Source organism: Sapajus apella, unplaced genomic scaffold (genome assembly GCF_009761245.1).
Source record: "Sapajus apella isolate SASKATOON/1434 unplaced genomic scaffold, GSC_monkey_1.0 scaffold20, whole genome shotgun sequence".
NCBI classification, from domain to species: Eukaryota; Metazoa; Chordata; class Mammalia; order Primates; family Cebidae; genus Sapajus; species Sapajus apella.
The window spans coordinates 28,459,875-28,478,978 of NW_022436960.1; the positions used below are offsets into that span (position 1 = coordinate 28,459,875).

The 19,104-nt window shown below is 44.4% G+C and overlaps 1 protein-coding gene and 1 pseudogene across 2 annotated transcripts in view; one reads left to right on the top strand and one right to left on the bottom strand.

Annotated features, from left to right (window-relative positions):
- Nucleotides 1–10,368, top strand: part of NPC2 (NPC intracellular cholesterol transporter 2) — an 18,701-nt gene extending 8,333 nt beyond the window's left edge. The window contains exons 3-5 of one of the 2 annotated variants that reach the window (XM_032287871.1): nucleotides 547–719; nucleotides 5,103–5,180; nucleotides 10,144–10,368. In XM_032287871.1, the coding sequence (XP_032143762.1) occupies nucleotides 547–719; nucleotides 5,103–5,180; nucleotides 10,144–10,269 (377 nt within the window). In that variant the 3' untranslated portion in view covers nucleotides 10,270–10,368. Of the gene's footprint in view, nucleotides 1–546; nucleotides 720–5,102; nucleotides 5,181–5,588; nucleotides 5,928–10,143 lie in introns of those variants that run through there. The other variant, XM_032287872.1, reaches the window with a different exon arrangement.
- Nucleotides 1,941–2,577, bottom strand: LOC116558008 (annotated as a pseudogene).
- Nucleotides 10,369–19,104: the final 8,736 nt, after the last annotated feature.

A 19,104-nucleotide genomic window follows, 5' to 3' on the forward strand; every position in this document is an offset into this window, starting at 1 on the left:
TTTAGTAGAGACAGAGTTTCTCCATGTTGGCCAGGCTGGTCTCAGACTCCTGACCTCATGTGATCCACCCACCTCAGCCTCCCAAAATGCTGGGATTATAGGCATGAACTATTGCACCAAGCCTAATCTTACCCAGTTTATAAAGGGTTACCTCTTTCACTGTTGTTACAGGCCATGACATTTAAGATACACAATATACTTTGACAGAAGCTGATATAAATAGCAGACAAAGTTTACTGCCGAAAATCAGTGGCCTCGTTGGATAAGGTTATTTATCCAGGTATCTCTGATTCTCCTAAGAAACTAGGAAGGGCCATGAAAAACAAGGTTAAGAGCAAAGAAAACAACTGCTGATTGCTTTTTTTTTTTTTTTTTTTGTGCATAATTAGGTTTGGAGTAAATGCTTGCACTGTGCTAATACTAAGCACAACTACAGAGAGAAATAGGCCCTAAGAATCTGTTGCTTGCAATTATTTCTGAATTTTCAATTTAGAGTTTGAAAATAAGTTGTTTTCTTTGTCATCTGATTCTCTTTTTTTCTCTTAGATATTCAATCTAAAAGCAGCAAGGCCGTGGTGCATGGCATCCTGATGGGCGTCCCAGTTCCCTTTCCCATTCCTGAGTCTGATGGCTGTAAGAGTGGCATTAACTGCCCCATCCAAAAAGACAAGACCTATAGCTACCTGAATAAACTACCAGTGAAAAGTGAATATCCCTCTGTAAGTGATACCATTGTTAAGCACACGAGAGGGCTTGGGACTGGATTAGAGATCAGAGGGCAGCGGGCAAGAAGCAGAGACAGGGTAAAGGGCCCCTTATCTCTATGATAAAGAACCAGAAGCCTGAGGGACAGGAAATAGCTGGGGCGTTAGGTGTCAGGAGGTAGGGCAGATGTTTTTCTCTGTGTCTCTTCATTCTTTCACTATGACCTGATGGTTAGCCTGGGCATAATGAGGCCATTTTTTTTTTGAAAATGTACTAAAATTTAATCATCCATAAAAGCTGTAATTTAATGTCATTAAAACACAAGAAGCAATATTAGAGTTGGTTTAGTATATTGCATATTTTAGCTTTGAAAGCCATAAAACTGTTATCCCAGCTTTTTTTTTTCCTATAAAAGACCCCATTTCTCCAAAGCATTATGCACAAACAATTTTAATTAGAGTATAATGACAGATAATATTCCATAATTTTTTTTTTGTTTGAAACAGAGTCTCACTCTGTATCCCAGGCTGGAGTGCAGTGGCGAAATCTTGGCTCACTGCAGTCTCTGCCTCTCCAGTTCTGGTTTAAGCAGTTCTCCTGCCTCAGCCTCTGGAGTAGCTGGGATTACAGGCACATGCCACCATACCCAGCTAATTTTTGTATTTTTAGTAGAGTCGGGGTTTCACCATGTTGGCCAGGCTGGTCTTGAACTCCTGACCTCGTGATTTGCCCGCCTCAGCCTCACAAAGTGCTGAGATTATAGGTGTGAACCACTGCACGTGGCTGATATTCCATAATTTTTTTAATATAAAATGAAGCCAATGACCAAAAAAAGTTATCTGCTGCAATGAGTTTGAGGGGACATCCTAATCAATATCATTACAGATATAAAGTATAATTGTTCAACATTTTCGTGCTTGATAGGGAGGAATCATGATAAAAACGTCAATATGAAATCATCTGACTATAGTAGCAAATATCTAACATTTGAAATGCATCCATGCTCTTTTGCATAATCATATTAGAGCCAAGTATATTTTCATATCTATTATGTCTCATTTTCCAAGAGATGTACACAGAGCAATTTTTTTTCTCCAGGGAACTTGTGCAGGGAACCAATATAAGATCTAAATTTTTCCCATAATATATAAAATAGGAGAAGCCTCTTCAGATGTATTTTTTGAAGTCTGGAGTGCTGGCATTTTCCAGTTAGGCAATAGTTCTCCATTCCTGCAACCTGGCTGAGAGCTGCTGCTGACTATGGTCCTAGAGCAGCAGGCGTGTTTTCTTTTTAGGCTTCTTCTTTTCCATTGGTGTTTTCCTATTTATCTGTCTGACTAGGTCATAAAATATCTCATTAACATTGATCTTTGACTTTGCAGAAGATCCTAAAATGGCACAGTTACACCACCATCTTGCTAAATTCTGACTCTGTTCTTTGCCAACTACTCGCTCATCTTCCAGGTCACATTTATCACCAACAAAAATCACTGGAACATCTTCTGTGTCCCTAACCAGTAAAATCTGTTCCCTGTAAGTCATTAAATGTGGACTGAGCTGTAATAGAATATGATACTGCAAAACCTTGGGCATTCTTCATATACAAATCCCTCATCACCATGAATTGCTCTGTCCCTGCAGTATCTAGGATTTTAAGCATACACTGTTGGCAGTCGACTTCAACTTGCTTTCTGTAGGGATCTTCTATCGTTGGGTCATATTTTTCAACAAAAATTCCCTGAACAAACTCAACCGTCAGAGCAGACTTCCCAGTGCCTCCTGAACCAAGGACCACTACCTTGTACTCATGCATGATGTGGTCTGTTTAAATAATGACGATCCCCCAGTCTGGGTGCTGCCACCTCCTCCTCCTCTCCCACTCCCACTTACCCCCACCCCCTCCCCATTCTTCCTCCCCCTCATCCTTCCCCTTCTCCTCCTCCCCATGCTCCTCCCCCTGCTCTCAGCTGTGGCTCCTGCTCCAGCTCTACAGTAAGAGCTGATGCCATTTTTATATACCATATTTCATTTGGTTCTCATGACCATCCTATATAGAGATTATTTTATCTCTATTTTACAGCTGAAGAAATTGGTGCCTCTGAGGTTATGCAATATGAACGGAGTCCACTCCACAAAGAAGTAGTACAGCCCAGGTTTTGAGCTGGGTCTTATAACTCCAAAGCTTGTGCAATGTTAAAAGATTTTAGCCAGGTACCAAATAGTTAAAGATCCAAGTTATCTTAACATTGTCATTAGAAAATCCTGGTTTCTCCATTAATCTCTTAACAAAACAATAGGACAGTAGTTTGGTAGCTCCATGGCAGAGAGGTAGCTTTTTCCACCCTCCTTTCTCCCCTCCAATCCCCACCTTCACTTCCGACCCCCCCCTGCTGTACCTACCTCTTTTTCTACCAAGCACTTGTAAGGTAGATCCTGCTGGAGTGGACCTGTATTAAAGATATGAATTTTGGTAAGAATAGAGGAAATAAAGCCTTTTTCCGTGAAGAAAAAGAGCCACATTTCTTGAAAGGAAATCAAATAGAAGTTAGGAGCAATATCTGGCCATTTATTTTTTTGGAAAGGTAAGTAATTAAAGGACATTCTAAAGAGCCTCAAATATAGGGTGCCTCTGCTGAAGGGATGTTGGAGGTCTTAGAGGTGAGGTACAGATTTATAGATGAATTTGCAGAGTATCCATATAACCATGGGCAAGTTTGAACCTCAGTTACCTATGCAGTGACTAGTCAGAGCCTGATATGTAGTAGATACTTAATATATGGTAATTATTGTCTGTTAAATGAACTACATTTAATCTGAAAAACAGTTCAAACTCTTGAAGCACTAAATGAAGCAGCAGTTAATATACACTAGTCTGGAAAAACTCACAAAGCAAATTTCAAGAACCTGAGTATCATTGCCACTCAAATGTTCCATTGTGAAGAAATGTTTACAGTATAAAAGAGAAGTAGTAACTAGTGACAAGTAAGCTAATGTCCACATAAGAAAGGACCTGCAGAGTGTCAGTGAGTTATTAAGAATTGGAAGGGACGGGATGGCTCACATGGTATGAGTGTAACAAGTCAAGGCAGGAATTTCTGATGGGGTACATTATTAGAAAGCAGTTTAAGGGCGTTAACTGAAAGTATATTGCTACAAAAGTTTGTCATCCTTAAAACGATTCATACAGCTACAGACTTCTCTGAGCGATCCTTTGTGCTTTGACATTCCCATTTCTAGCTAACGAGAAAGTTTCCTTATACCTAAGAATCTAATTTTTTTTTACTCTCTGCTCTTCATGGTTACATTGGGGAAAAGCTGGATCAGATTGCAAAATACATGAGAAATTGCTTTAATGCAAAATTATTCATGTAAGCCTTCATGTGTTAGTGCATTTGCATTGCTATCAAGGAATACCTAAGACTGGGTAACTTATAAAGAAAAGAGGTTTGATCAGCTTACGGTTCTGCAAGCTATACATGAAGCATAGTGCCAGCACCTGCTTCTGGTGAGGCCTCAGGAAGCTTGCTGTTATGACAGAAGGCAAAGGGGGGCCAGCATGTTGCATGGCCAGCACTGGAGCAAAAAAGAAAAGAGGGAGGTCCCAGATTCTTTTAAACAGCCAGATCTCACATGAACTAAGTGAGAACTCACTCATCACCAAAGGGATGGTGCTAAGCCATTCATGAGGGATTCGCCTCCATGATCCAATACCTCCCACTAGGCCCACCTCCAACATTGGAGGTCACATTTCTTTTTTTTTTTTTTTTGAGACAGGGTCTCACTCTTGTTACCCAGGCTGCAGTGCAATGGCGCGATCTCGGCTCACCGCAACCTCCGTCTCCTGGGTTCAGGCAATTCTCCTGCCTCAGCCTCCTGAGTAGCTGGGATTACAGGCATGTGCCACCATGCTCAGCTAATTTTTTTTTTGTATTTTTAGTAGAGACGGGGTTTCACCATGTTGACCAGGATGGTCTCGATCTCTTGACCTCGTGATCCACCCGCCTCGGCCTCCCAAAGTGCTGGGATTATAGGCTTGAGCCACCGCGCCCGGCCGGAGGTCACATTTCAACATGAAATTTCAAAGGGACAAATATCTAAACCATACCACTTCATTTATGTGCCATTGATCTAAGAAAAGAATGCTTTAGAAATTACATTTGGTAAATTAACCAAGTTAGTATATGGTACTGCTAGCATCAAATCGTAAGTATAATTTCATTACAGTCTTTTAAGGCTGTAGGCTGTGCCTACATGCTAAGCAGCCTTCATGATTTAAGAAAAAAAAGTATGAGGAGTTAGGAAGTTTGCTACTACATCTAGGATTCATAGTTAAGCCAATTATGGATAGAAGTCAAGTCCTATTTTCATTTTTCTCAATTATTTTTCTCCTTCTCCAGATAAAACTGGTGGTGGAGTGGCAACTTCAGGATGATAGAAACCAAAGTCTTTTCTGCTGGGAAATCCCAGTACAGATCGTATGTCTCTCTGGGGTTGAGAGGGCATGGGTGGAGGGAGGAAAGAATTGGAGGATAAATCACACCTGAAACTAAATCAGTGCTGTAAGATAAAAGGAATTTCAAGACTGCTGTTTTATGCCTCTCAGCCTGTAAAAGCATCAAAGACCCTATTTCCTGAGAGCTAAGAACTGTTGCCTTTGTAATATCCTTTGTAAAAAAGGTTGAGGGAAAGAAGAGAGAGTGGGACTATAGGGATTGATTTAACTGTCTTCATTGGTTTTTGCTGTTGGAATAAGGAAAGTCATCCAGACAGGACCTGAAGGAGGTTGCTTAGGGATGTCCGATAACTTGCCCTTGGGTTATTGCCCTCACAATGGAGGAAAGGTTCCAAAACGCTTCCATTGAGCTGGAACATTACATCCACAGGTTACTCATCAAGTGCCTCATTGAGTTCAGTGCATCTGGCCAACGAGTCTCCTGACTCTTGACAGCACCTCCAGCTCTGCTGCTTCAACAACAGTGACTTGCTCTCCAATGGTATCCAGTGATTCGTTGAAGAGGAGGTGCTCTGTGGGAGAAACTAAGCTCTGGATGGCTGGTTGTCAGTGGCTGTCTTATGTTTCTTTTTCTATCTTAGGTGGTTTTCCTTAAATGCAGCACTTGGTTAACAGATGTTTAATTTTTTTTTTTTTAACATATGTCCTCTTTCTACACCTGGAAGTGTACCCTTGAATAAATAAAAACTCATTTGTCTTGTTTTCTGCATGTGGGCTGTGGTCTTCTGCTCTTTCAGAGTACGTTCTGCTAGAACCATGGAAGTCAGTCTCCCAGTCACGTGGTCCCAGAGTGCACTGAAGACGTGACTTTTTCAGAAAGTTTTTTTTCTCCTTTTTGCCCAGTAAGACCATATCTATTTTATATGAAATGGCCTTGTTTTGCTTTATTTTACAGTCTTATGCCACCAAGTGCTTGAAAGAAGCAGTGAAAGTAAACATCACCTGGTTGAATAATAGTGCCTGAAAGGTTGAAGGAACTGAATTTGGTGGGGAGGGCAGGTAGGACAGTAGTGGGGTTAGGGATTACAGGTTAGGATGAGGCATGGTGATCTTTTGGGAACCCTCTGCCATGAAGAAAGCCTAGGAGCTTAAAGATGAAATATGAAGTTGTAGCAAGTAGTGGCTACATTAATTAAAACTTGGAGTTCCCTGTCCTTAAAGTACAAGTATAATCATGGGTATATCTTTTTCCATCTATTTTGAATCAGTATACTAGCAGTCAGGTCTTAGATGGCCAGGGATTACAACCCCGTTTGCAATTGAGTTGAATAACTTGGATCTTAGGTCATCTATTACTAGGTCAGGGCAAAAGGAAGGAACATTCATACAAAGTGCTTCTGAGCAAATAATTGATATGATCCAGTTATTTTTATCCCACTAATTTCACTAGACCCTTGTATTTCTTTGGCCTGTGAGTTTCCCAGGAAAACCACCAGGGGACAGTGATGGATCAGGAATAAAGTTATCAACCGCCAAGCTTTCCTAGTTCATGCCAGGAGCCAGTCAACCACTGTACGATCTTGTGTATCCTGTCACACTGAGTCTAGAGAAACAGTCCACCCATACTGGACTCTAGGTGATTCAGAATTGTGTGAATTCCTGGGCTGTTAACTGTTGTACAGCCTCTGGCTTTGGACTGCCTGTGGTTGAGTCCTCGTGCCACCAATTAACAGGACTACCAGTGTGATCTTGAAATCACTTCATCTCTCTGTGTGTCAGTTTCCTTACCTGTTAAAAAGGACTACTAATAATAGGGCTGTGAAGACTAAATGAGATGAAGCATGTAACACACTTAGAATGACCCTGGCATATAGTATATACTCTAAATGTTAGCTGTCACTCTAGGACACAGACATTGTTCTTTGTCTAGAAATAGCAGGAAAATCAGAAGGTTCAATCTGAGATGTGATGATGTCTCCTCAGAAGGACGAGGCTATCCTCTGTCCACAGGAACTTTCTGAGAGGCCTAGAAAAGCTCAATTATCATGTGTCCACCGTCTCCCTATTCCCAGAAGATTTCTCATGCCATGTAGCTCCTTTGAAGTTAACAGCTACCTGCCCTGTCTGTATACTCCTCTGCCCTCGTGTTAAAAGAAGACAGGACCCACACTACCGTGCAAAATGAGTACTTGCCTGTAGCTAGGAACAGTGCCTACTTCAGGGAAAATTAATTTGATACAACTGACTAGTTGAGTGTTAAACTACTTTGGAAATACTTCACATATCTAAGTCATAGAAAAATCTAAAATTATATTTTTCTTTCCTCCACTTATTCTTCAAATATAAAACTATGTTTTAATACCATATGTCTTTCATTATTTATACCATGCATTCTTTGTGAAAATTTGTTCTTGGGGACAAAATCTTATTCTTTTTATGTGTAAAGCAGGAGTAGACATAATGCATAAACAGATACATATATATGTGGTATTAAAATTTGATGGGGTTGTTGATTAGGATTAAAAGGTCTACAAAAGCTCCTTTAAGGAGTGATAATGAAAAGGGTGGGGAAGCACTAAAGACAAAGAGTATACGTAGATGTTTCGGAAATCGAAATTAAAAAGCATTTCAGCTAGCATATATCCTTCTGTCAGAGCAAAAGGGGAAGACAACAGCTTGTGACTGTTTGCCAGCCATCTCGAGGCTACATGGAGCCTGCAGCCGTGAGCTAGGTAGGGCTCCCTCGGGGGGATTAAGTTTGAAAGGTCGTCTTCTGCAGACAGTTCACAGACGCCCCCCTGAGTCACTAAAACATTGAGAAGCACTGAATCTTAGGTATATCAAAAAGGTCATCCTCTTTCCAATGACAGTCTCATGCTTTTCTAGTCCACGGAGCAGGCCTTGGAGGCTCAGACCCAGCTCTCACATGAGTTCCAGGACAAATAAATCCCAGACTTCAATTGTTAAAATAATGAGGGGGCACCCCTGCTTATAGAATAAAGGGAACCCAACACTTCCTATCTGCAGTTCAGTTAAATGTGAAGACTGGTATGCAGTCAAATCTTCATACTAATAAAAAGCAACCAGCACGGAGTAATTTTAAATCCTGCATGTTTAGTTTTAAAATCTTAGTTGACTTTTCTTTAAAATGAATAGGATGTTTTTTGTTTTTAACACAAAATCTTTCAGGAAAGAAACAGAGTGATCTTGATTATGCTTTGGAAAGGCTGATAAGAACAGCTTGTTCTCTGAGAACACCCTCCAGACATAGGAAGGGTGACTTGAAATAGGTGAGGTCAACTAAGAGAAGATGACCTAGGATGAGCCATTCACTTCAGATACTGCAAAAAGCAAGGGTTAAATGACTGGGTCGGTACAAGGACAGGGTCACAGTACATAGGGAAAGCATTAACACAGAAAAAGGAGTTATGTGTAAGAAAGTCCCCAAAGTGAGAGACACATTAAACAAGTGTTTTTCCCAAGGAAGAGACAGAACAGGAAATAGAGGTTGGGGTACGCCTTATTTAAAGGCCTGGGACAGTCAGTTGAGGGTGTGTGTGTGTGTGTGTGTGTGTTGGGAATGGGGTCGTGGGGGAGACAGGCTTGTGTGACCCAAGGTAGAAAGTGGCTCTGGATCTCCACAGATGTTGCCTGAAAGTCTTTAAAGGATTTGAGTCATTTTGGGTGGTTGTGTCTTTTTCTGAAGAGAATCCCTCAGCCTATCCCTAGATTCTAAGCTGAATGAGATTCACTTACAGCTGTCAGTTGACTAGCAACTAAATGGTCTGGGTGTTGGTTGCCATGGAAACAGCTAAAAGGCCCATTGCTATGGGAACCTACCAGGCCCTCTAAACCAGGGGTTTGGTTCCTAAAAAAGGATGGAGGGGAAGGTGGAGCCCAGGATATGGCCTGAATAGGTGGCTTGAGGGTCCTGGAAGAGGGTGGGCAATGTGGGTGAGTGGGTCTGGCCAGCTCCTCACAACGGGGGCAGAAGAACAGTGACCTCTTCTACTTTCTGCAGGCGTTCCCCTGCCTGTTCTCTGCTCACTACCCAATGCTAGCCACAGAGCACAGGTGTTTGCAGTTCCAAATGGAGAATAAGGACCTAAGATTCTGGAGCAGACCTGACATGTCAGTGCTGCTCGCCTCACCTGTAGGGGGTCGGAGAAGGGAAGACTTGGCTCCCTTCTGGCAGGCCCTCCTCCACAAATCATACGTCCCAGATAAGCAGCCAGCAGGCAGAAAGATCAGCTTAGCTCTGACTGCCAGTGGGTAAGGCCAAGAAGGAGCCTGGCAGACAAATGGATGGCTGCTGGCCTTGAACATGGCAGAGCCACTGGGTGTGCCAGATCAAAAAGCAGAGAGCAGGCCAGCAGCAGCAGACTCTCTTCTCAGCACTGGAGAAATGCATTGCTCTGCCCGCTACACCCTCAACCATCCATAGGCCTCTGCCACAAAAGGGGATACTGCAAATGGATCAACATAGGAAAGATGAGATTCCATAAATACTCAGTGTACACACAAAATGGTTGTAAGATTCTTTTCTGTTTTGCAATCAAAGTAACTTTCACATTAGTGTTTGGTGGGAAGATGATTTTTTACTAAAACAAGAGAAAACATCCTAGGAGCTCTTCCATCCACTGTTAATGTGTAATGTACAAATGGAAGGGATTGGACTAATCACTAAAGCCTCTCTAGGACTAACAGCTTATGATGCATTGAGACACTGAAGGGAAGTTGAAGAACCACTGGCAAATGGACACAGACTAATCGCTTTCTAGTTACACATAACTGTGAGGGCGGGGAAAATCTCTGAACTCCAGAGGGGCTTAGGATGGAGATGAAGTCCAAGACATTTGATTTAGAGACCATTTCAGATATGTTTGGCCCAGGGGACTTCCACTTGGTTCTCCAGAATTCTGAGATATGTGATGCTGATTTTTTTTTAATCCTAATCTTGCCTTTTTCCTGCTTGGAATCCTTAGTCTCAGCCCCTTCCAGGAGCTTCAGAGTCTAAGAGCCTGGCATCAGAGAAAAAAGAGGGGGAGAGAGAGAGAGAGAGAGAGAGAGAGAGATGCCACCAGAACTTGGATTGTTCAACAGGACAATAGAGTATTTCCCCAGAATCTGTGGGGAGGTTTTCACTTTTGGAAGCAGTAATTGTTTATAGATTTCTACAACATTTAAATTTTTAAATACAAGCTGGGTTTATATCTCATCTCCAACTTTTTCCAGCTGCTTGACTTTGGATGCGTTTCTTAACCTCTTAAGGCCTTAATTTCCTCAGCTGTAAAATAGGATGATAAGAATATATCCACCTCGGGTGGTTCTAATGATGACATGAGGTGGGGGATGCTCAGTGCTCAGTGCAGTGCCTGATGCATAATAAGCACCTGAGAAAGGTCGTTAGTATTATTATTATCATCCTAGATAAAAAAGGAAGGTTGCAGCCATGGAAACCGTGCAGTGGCCTAGAATCATAGGCATTTGCCACGCATTTGTCTTCCAAATTTAATTCCAGGTGCGTTTTAAGACTGATGGCCTCTCTGATGCCACAGTCTTGTTTCCCTTCATTAAGCCAGATTCTAACCCTCTCTTTTGAAGACACTTAACCACTTTCGTTTTCATGTATGATTTTTTACCTTCCTACTAGACTGTAAACATCTTGAGAATAGAGACTGCCCCTTCGTCTTTCAATAAATGCCTAGAACTCAGCAATAGTTCAATGAATTTTTTTTTATAGGGAAAAATGTCATTTTTCTGTAGGTTTTGGATCAGGCCATTTAACCCTATAGCAGCCTTGTCTCCAAAAGGGAGAGGACAGTAACAGTTGGCTAGGCTTCATTCTCCTGAAGAATGGCACAGCATTGCCCCATCCTGAGTGGGCAGCTCTAGAGCAGGGCCAGGGCTTACATCTAGAAGCCAGCTGTCATCTGTCTCTAGGACTCATTGACAACACCAGCTTGTCTCCAGCCTGAAGGCTCCCTGGCCCTGGGCTCAGTTGGCAATGGCTCCCCCTCCCCTTCTGGCTGTTGTCTGTCTTTAGTTCAGCCAGCCTCTCCCTCCCGATTGCTCCCGCTGAAGCAAGAAGCCATGAAGGTGGCTCTGTAGCTGCAAGTTGCATCAGGTTGCCTCTGGGAGAAAGAGAGAAAGCAGTCTGGCTTATGCAAGTCTCTCTCCCCATACGCCGATCTCTGCAGTCCCTGGCTGACCCCCTCAGCTTCCCATCAGAGCTTGCCAAGGCTTGACTTGGCAGGAACAAGGCCCAAAGAGGTACACAGAGCATCTCCCAGACAGGGGCCACTGAGAACCATCTCCTTTCAAGGTGGGTAACAGAGAAAGTTCTGGGGTAGGGAGTAAAGCAGGGAAATGTAGGAGAAAAAGCCTCCAGGCCTGACGGGCTTGCCATGGACCGCGGAGCAACCATTTAACCTCTTTCAGTTAAATACCTTGTAGAGGTGTTGTACAGACAAAAGGAAAATGGGTGTGCATGTGTAGCTTGGAAATACAAAGGCTATTCGTACCGAGAATATTAATATCATAGGCTAGTGCAGAGGACTAGCAGTTAATCCTGTGGATTTTCCTACTTAGATCCCATTGGCTTGATGAGCTGTCTGGGCACACCCACAGAAAACCTCACAAGGAAAACAAGGTCCCGGATTTGGTCACCAGAAGAACAAGGTTGAGACTGACTCAGTGGATGCCTTTCTTTGACCACAAGACATGCCTGTAACGCAGCTGACTCTCCTGAACAGGAATGTGTGCTGCTAGTTCTGAGGGTATAGGAGGCTTAGGCAGCTGTACTCTTGTATTATCCTGATCATCATGAAGTGTAGTTGAATTTATATGGACAGAACAGTATGCATTCCTTCAACCAATACCTATTATGTGCCGGGCACTATGCTGGGCACTGGGAATGAAAAAATGAGTAAAGCATGGTCCTTCCCCTCAAGGAGCTTAGAGTCTAATGGGAGAAGCTAGCAGCAAACCATCCCTGCAATCCAGTGGGACAAAGCCATGACCGTCACATGTACAGAAGGCCATGACAACAAAAAGGAAGAGTACTGGGGTGATTTGCTCTGGAAGAGGCAGAGCCAGGTCAGGCTTCTGCTTAGAACGTGGCTGGAAATGAAGACACATAATCATGTACTAGGTCTTTATTAATTCATCATTCATTCAGCAAACATATCTTCTGAGATTTTTTTTGAGTATTTCTTTTTTGACAGAGAGTCTCACTCTGTCACCCAGGCTGGAGTGCAATGGTGTGATCTCATCTCACTGCAACCTCCGCCTTCCGAGTTCAAGCAATTCTCCTGCCTCAGCCTCGAGAGTAGCTAAAATTACAGGTGAGCAGCACGTGCCACCATGCCTAATTTTTGCATTTCAGTAGAGACAGGATATCACTATATTGGCCAGGCTGGTCTCAAACTCCTGACCGCAAGTGATCCACCTACCTTGGCCTCCCAAAGTGCTGAGATTACAGGTATGAGCCACCAGGCCAGCCTGGAGTATTTTTTATAGTGAATTTGGTTAATTTGGTTTTATTTAAAGTTCCTCCTACTTAATTTACTCTGAAACTGAGTAAGCATACTTGGCTATGTCCTGACCCTAGTGTATACTCAGCGATCATGATCTATTTGGATTTTAGAATTCTGCCCCCTTCCTCTGACTCTCCAGCCCATGTTACACCACTTCTTCTTTCTCTATGCTCCAGCAACATCGGTCTCCTTTCAGTTCCTCAAATCCCTTCCTCCAGCCACGGGACTCTCACACATGCTGCTCCGCTGCCTGAAATGCTGCCCCCCCAATCCCTTTTCATTTAGTTAATTCCTACTCATCCTAATTTCTCCTGCAATGTCTCTTCCTCCAGGAAGCCTTCCTGACCACCTCCTCCAGATCAGATCAAGCGCTTTGCTGTACATTTTCATAGCACTCTATTCTCTCCCTTCATGGCATAATTCAAGATTATACTGGCATAATTATTCAACTCATGTCTGGCTTTCCCAGTCCCGTGAAGGGATCACTGGGAGAGATAACATTTCTATTTTGTTCATTACTGTATTCTCACTGTCCAGCACAGCTATTCGTCCAAGGAGCACATGACCTATATGTGGTTTTTGAGAGAATTAATTAATGGAATGATTAATTATCTTTTTTGGGCCACCATTTGCCTTGCGCCTAAATGGTTCTGTGTTCAAAACCAAAACAATGCCAAATGTAAAAACAGGGACCAGAACCACACAGGGGGCCCCTCTATGAAATGCGCAGGAAAAAGATAAGCCAGTGGAGGGGCGTCCCAGACCAGAAGCCTTCAAGGAGGAGAGGGGGAAGGTGGGAAAAATGAAGAGGGAGAGAAGGAGAATTCCAAGCCCCTGCTGTCTAACACCTCTCTGGGTTTTGAAATCAATAAATAGGTATTGAGTATAATCCTGATTCTTAGGGGTACTTGGGTTCCTTGGGTGTAAGATAGTATGCCAGGGATACAATTAGTCCATTTTCCTGTTGCTTCAGTGTTATAAGTAGAACTTAAAAAGTGTGAGGTTAGGGAAGAGGAGGATCATTTTATATCGAAACCAATACCCATATAAAGTAGATAATACATTTCATATGATTGCAAAAATTCATCTGAGATTTTAAAGACATTAATGCTATGACTTCAGGTGTAGTTCAGGAAGAGATTCATGGAACCATGAGTACCTCCAAAGGATCCTGTATTAATTGAAGTTTTGGAAATCAAATAATATTAGAAATGCAGGAGGACACGCTCTTTAGACACAGAACTTTTCTTGCTCATTTTTGTACCACCCACCACTCCTGCTAAGACCTAGCACAATGCCCTGGGTACACTATGGTTGCACATTAGGTGCTGAATTGAATCCGTAGCAAACAACTCGCTCTTAGTCTGGTCTGTAAATGGTGAGGGTTTTTTTTTGTTTTGGTTTGGTTTTTTTAGATAGGGTCTAAAAAAAATGTAAATGGTGAGGGGTTTGTTTTTTTTTTTTTTTTTTTTTTTTTTTTGATAGGGTCTCACGTTGTCACTGAGGCTGGAGTGCAGTGATGCAAACACAGCTCACTGCAGCGTCAACTTCCCAGGCTAAAGTGATCCTCCCACCTCAGTCCCCCAAGTAGCTGAGACTTCAAGCATGCACCACCACACCTGGCAAATTTTTGTATTTTTTTATAGCCATGGAGTTTTGCCGTGTTGCTCAGGCTGGTCTTGAACTCCTGGGCTCAAGTGATCCACCCCCTTCAGCATCCCAAAGTGTTAGGTTGCAGGTATGAGCCACCGTACCCGACCTGTTAATTAGAGTTTATTATCAAGATTCCTCTGCCAGCCACTCCTCCAGGGAGAGATGGAACCACTTCCGTGTCTCTCTGCAGAGGATCAAGAGGACCAAGCTCTGCAGGGTGTTGTGTCCAAACTACTCCAGGATGGAGCCAAGAGGCAGCAATGGGGAGGTACCCAGAGAAGATGAAAGCAGAAACTACGAAAAACATTTAGCTTCCAGCGGTTGCCTAAAGGAAATTATTCTCTAGTTTCTCTGCAGGTTTCCATTGTTATCTGTGTTTATCTTGACTCCAGGAGCAACTGTGAGCTCCTTGAAGATAGGTCTGTGTCCGTTTTTAACACTAGGCACCTTGAAACCATGCACCACAAATACTTGCTCACTGTCCAGCCCAGGGAACCCCTGAGATCAGGGCCGATAAAGTCTTGGGAAAGATAAGCATCCAAATTGCAAAGCCGGAAGAGTGAAGTTCTCAGAGGCAGGCAATAGGAAGCAGGATGTTGAAAAGCAGGTGTCTGAGGAAGACCACTGGGTCCTTTCTCTTCTCTCCTAATCTACCTAACAAACTATTGCGCTGAGCCTTGGAGAGCAGCAGTGGTGATAGGAGTAGTGATTACAAGGATTGATTTTCAGCAGAGGCTGAGATGGAGATGGAGGAGACAATGTTCTCAGACTTAATCACTGCTTTTAACTCCCCCAGCATAATCTCTAATGGTACCGGGCTGGTGCCACTCAGAGTCTCCACCCCCAAACCCAAGCAAATCCTTCCAGCTTCTCAGCAACTCTGTGTCTCAGCTCTATGCCTGCCCCCTTCATTTCCAGTGCATCGTGTCCTTATTCATTCAGTATGCAGGGAGGGAGAAGGAGTGAGTTTGCTTCTGTATTCTGGATGTTGTTTCTAGAGTTTCCAGTCAACTATCCCAGTAGCAGCTCTTAGATTTAACAGTTCTTAGAGAAGGGACCAGACCCTCCCACAGGTGAAATGTAGCAAGCCAAGCGTTCTGAGTAACAAATGCTTCTTCTTTTTTTTCTTTTCTTCTCCTTTTTTTTTTTTTTTTTGGAAAGAGTTTTGCTCTTTTCACCCAGAGTGGAGTGCAGTGGCACAATCTTGGCTCACCGCAACCTCCGCCTCCCAGGTTCAAGCGATTCTCCTGCTTCAGCCACCGGAGTAGCTGGGATTACAGGCATGCACCACCATGCCCAGCTAATTTTGTAGTTTTAGTAGAGATAGGGTTTCTCCATGTTGGTCGGGCTGGTCTTGAACTCCAGACCTCAGGTGATCCTCCTGCCTCAGTCTCCCAAAGTGCTGAGATTACAGGCGTGAGCCACTGCGCCCAGCCTGAAAAATGCTTTTGAGATGCCATCAGGCAGGGATGTGGCTTGGAAGCGGGGCCACCAGGCTGCACCATGTTAGGAAAGGGCTGGAAAAAAGCCAAATAGAACAGAGTGAAATAACAAGAAACATCGGCAATTAAAAAAAAAACAGGGATGGTAGAAGGTCAAAGGGCACAGGGACTTGTTGCCAGAGAAGTTAGAGATGAGTACAGGAGCTCGTAGGCAATGCTTTTCTCCACCTCCTCCTGACTGCATTTTCTCCTTTTCTCATCCATCACCTTCTCCATAAATCACCTGCAAGTTCTAACTGTGTTGGCTGCACCCACTTGAAATTGCAATCTGGCAGCCCTAAGATTGGCATTCAGGGACTGTCTCTGTCACGAAAAGCAGAAATCTTATTTCTGTAAATTAATTGCTGGCAAAGAGGGTTTTCCATTTTCCACCCAGAACAATAAGCAAAGAAATTGCAGGGTTGGAAAGCACCTAAAGGTTACTGTGGGTTAAGTTGCCAGACTTAGCAGCAAAAACACAGTGTTCTTGGCATCTCTGAATTTAAAGCCACAAAATAGGTCAGGACTGTGTGCTGAGCCCAGTCTGTGAGCATAAGTAGCCCCTGAGCTTTTATCTCTCGGCAATGAGCAGGGAACACAAACAATCCAAACCGCTCTTCAGGCGGCAGATGACAGTGTCTGTACCTCGTCTGCAATTTCAGGTGATGAGTGCCGCAGTCTAGGGTTAGAGGAGAATGCCATGTGGCCACATTTTCATGAAAAGGCTCTGGGATGTGTCACTGTCATAAAAGTTACTGCAGCCTTGGCACAGGGTGCTGTCCTGCCATCTTCTAGACACCAAACCTGACCTGGTCCTCTTCCTACAAATGAGGCTGCCGTTGGTCTGCTGCCCATACTGGCCTCACCACAGGGAGCCAGTGAGTATGGCCCCTTTGGGAAGGATGACCCCCAAGGGCCTTGACAGGACACACAGCCACACACTTCACACTGCAGAGATACCAATCCTGTCATAGTCTAGAAGGTGCCCCTGCGAAGACAAAATACCAGTGAGGTTGTTTGGGGAAGGTTTCCTGGAGGGGAGGAGATAGACAATTATTCAAAGGCTATTTACTTGATTTAGCAGAGAGAACAGGGAGGACTTTGAGGGTGGTGGGTGAGGCGATGGTTTGGAAGCAGGAGAGGGTAGAAAGCTGACTATCTACAGAAAGGCTATGTCCCACAGTGCTGCTGGGTGGGGTGGTTGGGTCAGTGGGAAGTGAGTGGCCCGCGCAAGTCCTCGATGAGGACACGGGCATGCTGTGGGATGCACACCTGAGCACACAGCGGCAGGTTTCCAAGTAGGGTGATCATGATCCCACCACAGTGTGTGGAGGAAGGGCTGGGCCTGAGAGGCTGCAGCACAGGGTCCGCACAGGAACTTTTGCCTTGTTGGGAGTTCAGTGCCAGAGGGTGGCCAGGATAAAGGTCAAGGAAAAAAAGGAGTGGGAGAAGAATGTCCCCAAGAAGGAAAGTAGGGAGGTGGAGGGAAGGTCAAAGGAAGGAGAGACAGAGGCCCTGCCCCTCCCAGGCGTGAGTCAAGAGCAAAAGACAAGAGCCGGAAGCAGAGCTCAAAATTAGCAGAGAGTTGGCCCAGCACTGTGGCTCACGCCTGTAATCCCAGCACTTTGGGAGGCTGAGGCGGGCAGATTACCTGAGGTCAGGAGTTCCAGACCAGCCTGACCAACATGTAGAAACCCCGCCTCTACTAAAAATACAAAATTAGCCAGGCATGGTGGCGCATGCCTGTAATCCAAGCTACTCGGGAGGCTGAGGCGAGAGAATCGCTCAAACATGGGAGGCAGCGAAGGTTGTGGTGAGCCAAGATTGTGCCGTTGCACTCCAGCCTGGACCCCAGCCTTTGGACCCCAGCCTTCTGGCCATGAGTAGTACTTATGAGGCAGTTCTACTATTTCAAATGAAAAACCTTCACATCTGTCATCAGATTGGATAAGAACATCTTTGTGATGGAGGCAGAGTCAAGGGTTGGCTCTTTGTGATGGAGGCAGAGTCTCCATCTAACAAGGAAGGGAATGGAGGCATATGGAGCTAAAGTGACTTGCCCAAGGCCCAGTCACATCCCATTCCTTTCATAGGTCAGGCCAAGAGAAAGAACAAGGAGTTTGGTGGGCCCAGCTTCTCTCTCCACATTGGGCCTTCCCACCTTGCCAATGGCCTCTTTCCCTTGGCTCCATAGATCTCCACTCTGAGCTGGCATCCAGATCCCCTGGATGGGATGGGTGGATCTGACTCCACTTCCCTCTCCTGGCACTTTCCTCTGAACTGTGTCTGCCTGGAGTCTCCTCTCCAGCTCCACGTCAGTCCCGCTCACCTCCCCGCTGGCCTGGCTGGGGGTTTGGGCCACACCCACCATCAGCCCCTTTCAGTCCATGCTCCTATTGCCCTGCCAGGGCTTTCCCCAGCCCCTCCTCATCCTTTGTTGGGCCCTTCACTTTTTATTACTGGAAAAATTATTGGCTAGGTGGGAGCCTGCCAGTGTTTTATTGCTCAGATAAGGGATTTTCATATTAGTCTTGATGAGAGGCAGCTGAGGACTAGTCTTGCCACCTCCTGAAAAAGGTAATTTCATTTGGCCAAGTCTGAACGCACTTGGGAAACTGAACTGCTCTGTGGGTGGAGGGGAATTAACAACTTTATAATCTGAGCCACCTGCTTGCTCACCTGCGGCTGAAAAGATACTGAGCTTCTGTCTAAGGTAGGTGGTGGGAGCATAGCTGACTTGGACATTGCCCCTTCTCAGCCCTTGTTTTAGGACCTGACACCGCACTCCACCTATAGCCAGGACCCTTATACTGTAGAGGACAAGGTAGACAACACTCAAGCTTCTAAAAGGAAATAACAGGTCGGGGACAGTGGCTCACACCTGTAATCCCAGCACTTTGTGGGGCTGAGGTGGGAGGATCACTTGAGCCAAGGACTTCAAGACCAGACTGGGAAATATAGCAAGACCCCATCTCTACTAAAAATTTAAATTAAAAAAAAATTTAAGGAAATAACAGGGTGACCCATTAATGAGAAAAATTGAGAAAACTGCATTTACAACGAATCCCACGTCTCCACCCAAAGCCAGTAACCTGGAAACATTCTGCAGCCAACATGGCCCAGGGAATTCCCCCTTATGAAGTGTGAGATGTTTCTGAGGGAGAAGAGCGAAGGGTAAAATCCAGGGGTCTTCATTATTCCCGTCTCCAAGAAAATTTGTTAATTCTGGCTTCGCCCCTGGAGCCATCCATAGCAACCCAAACATTTCCAATGT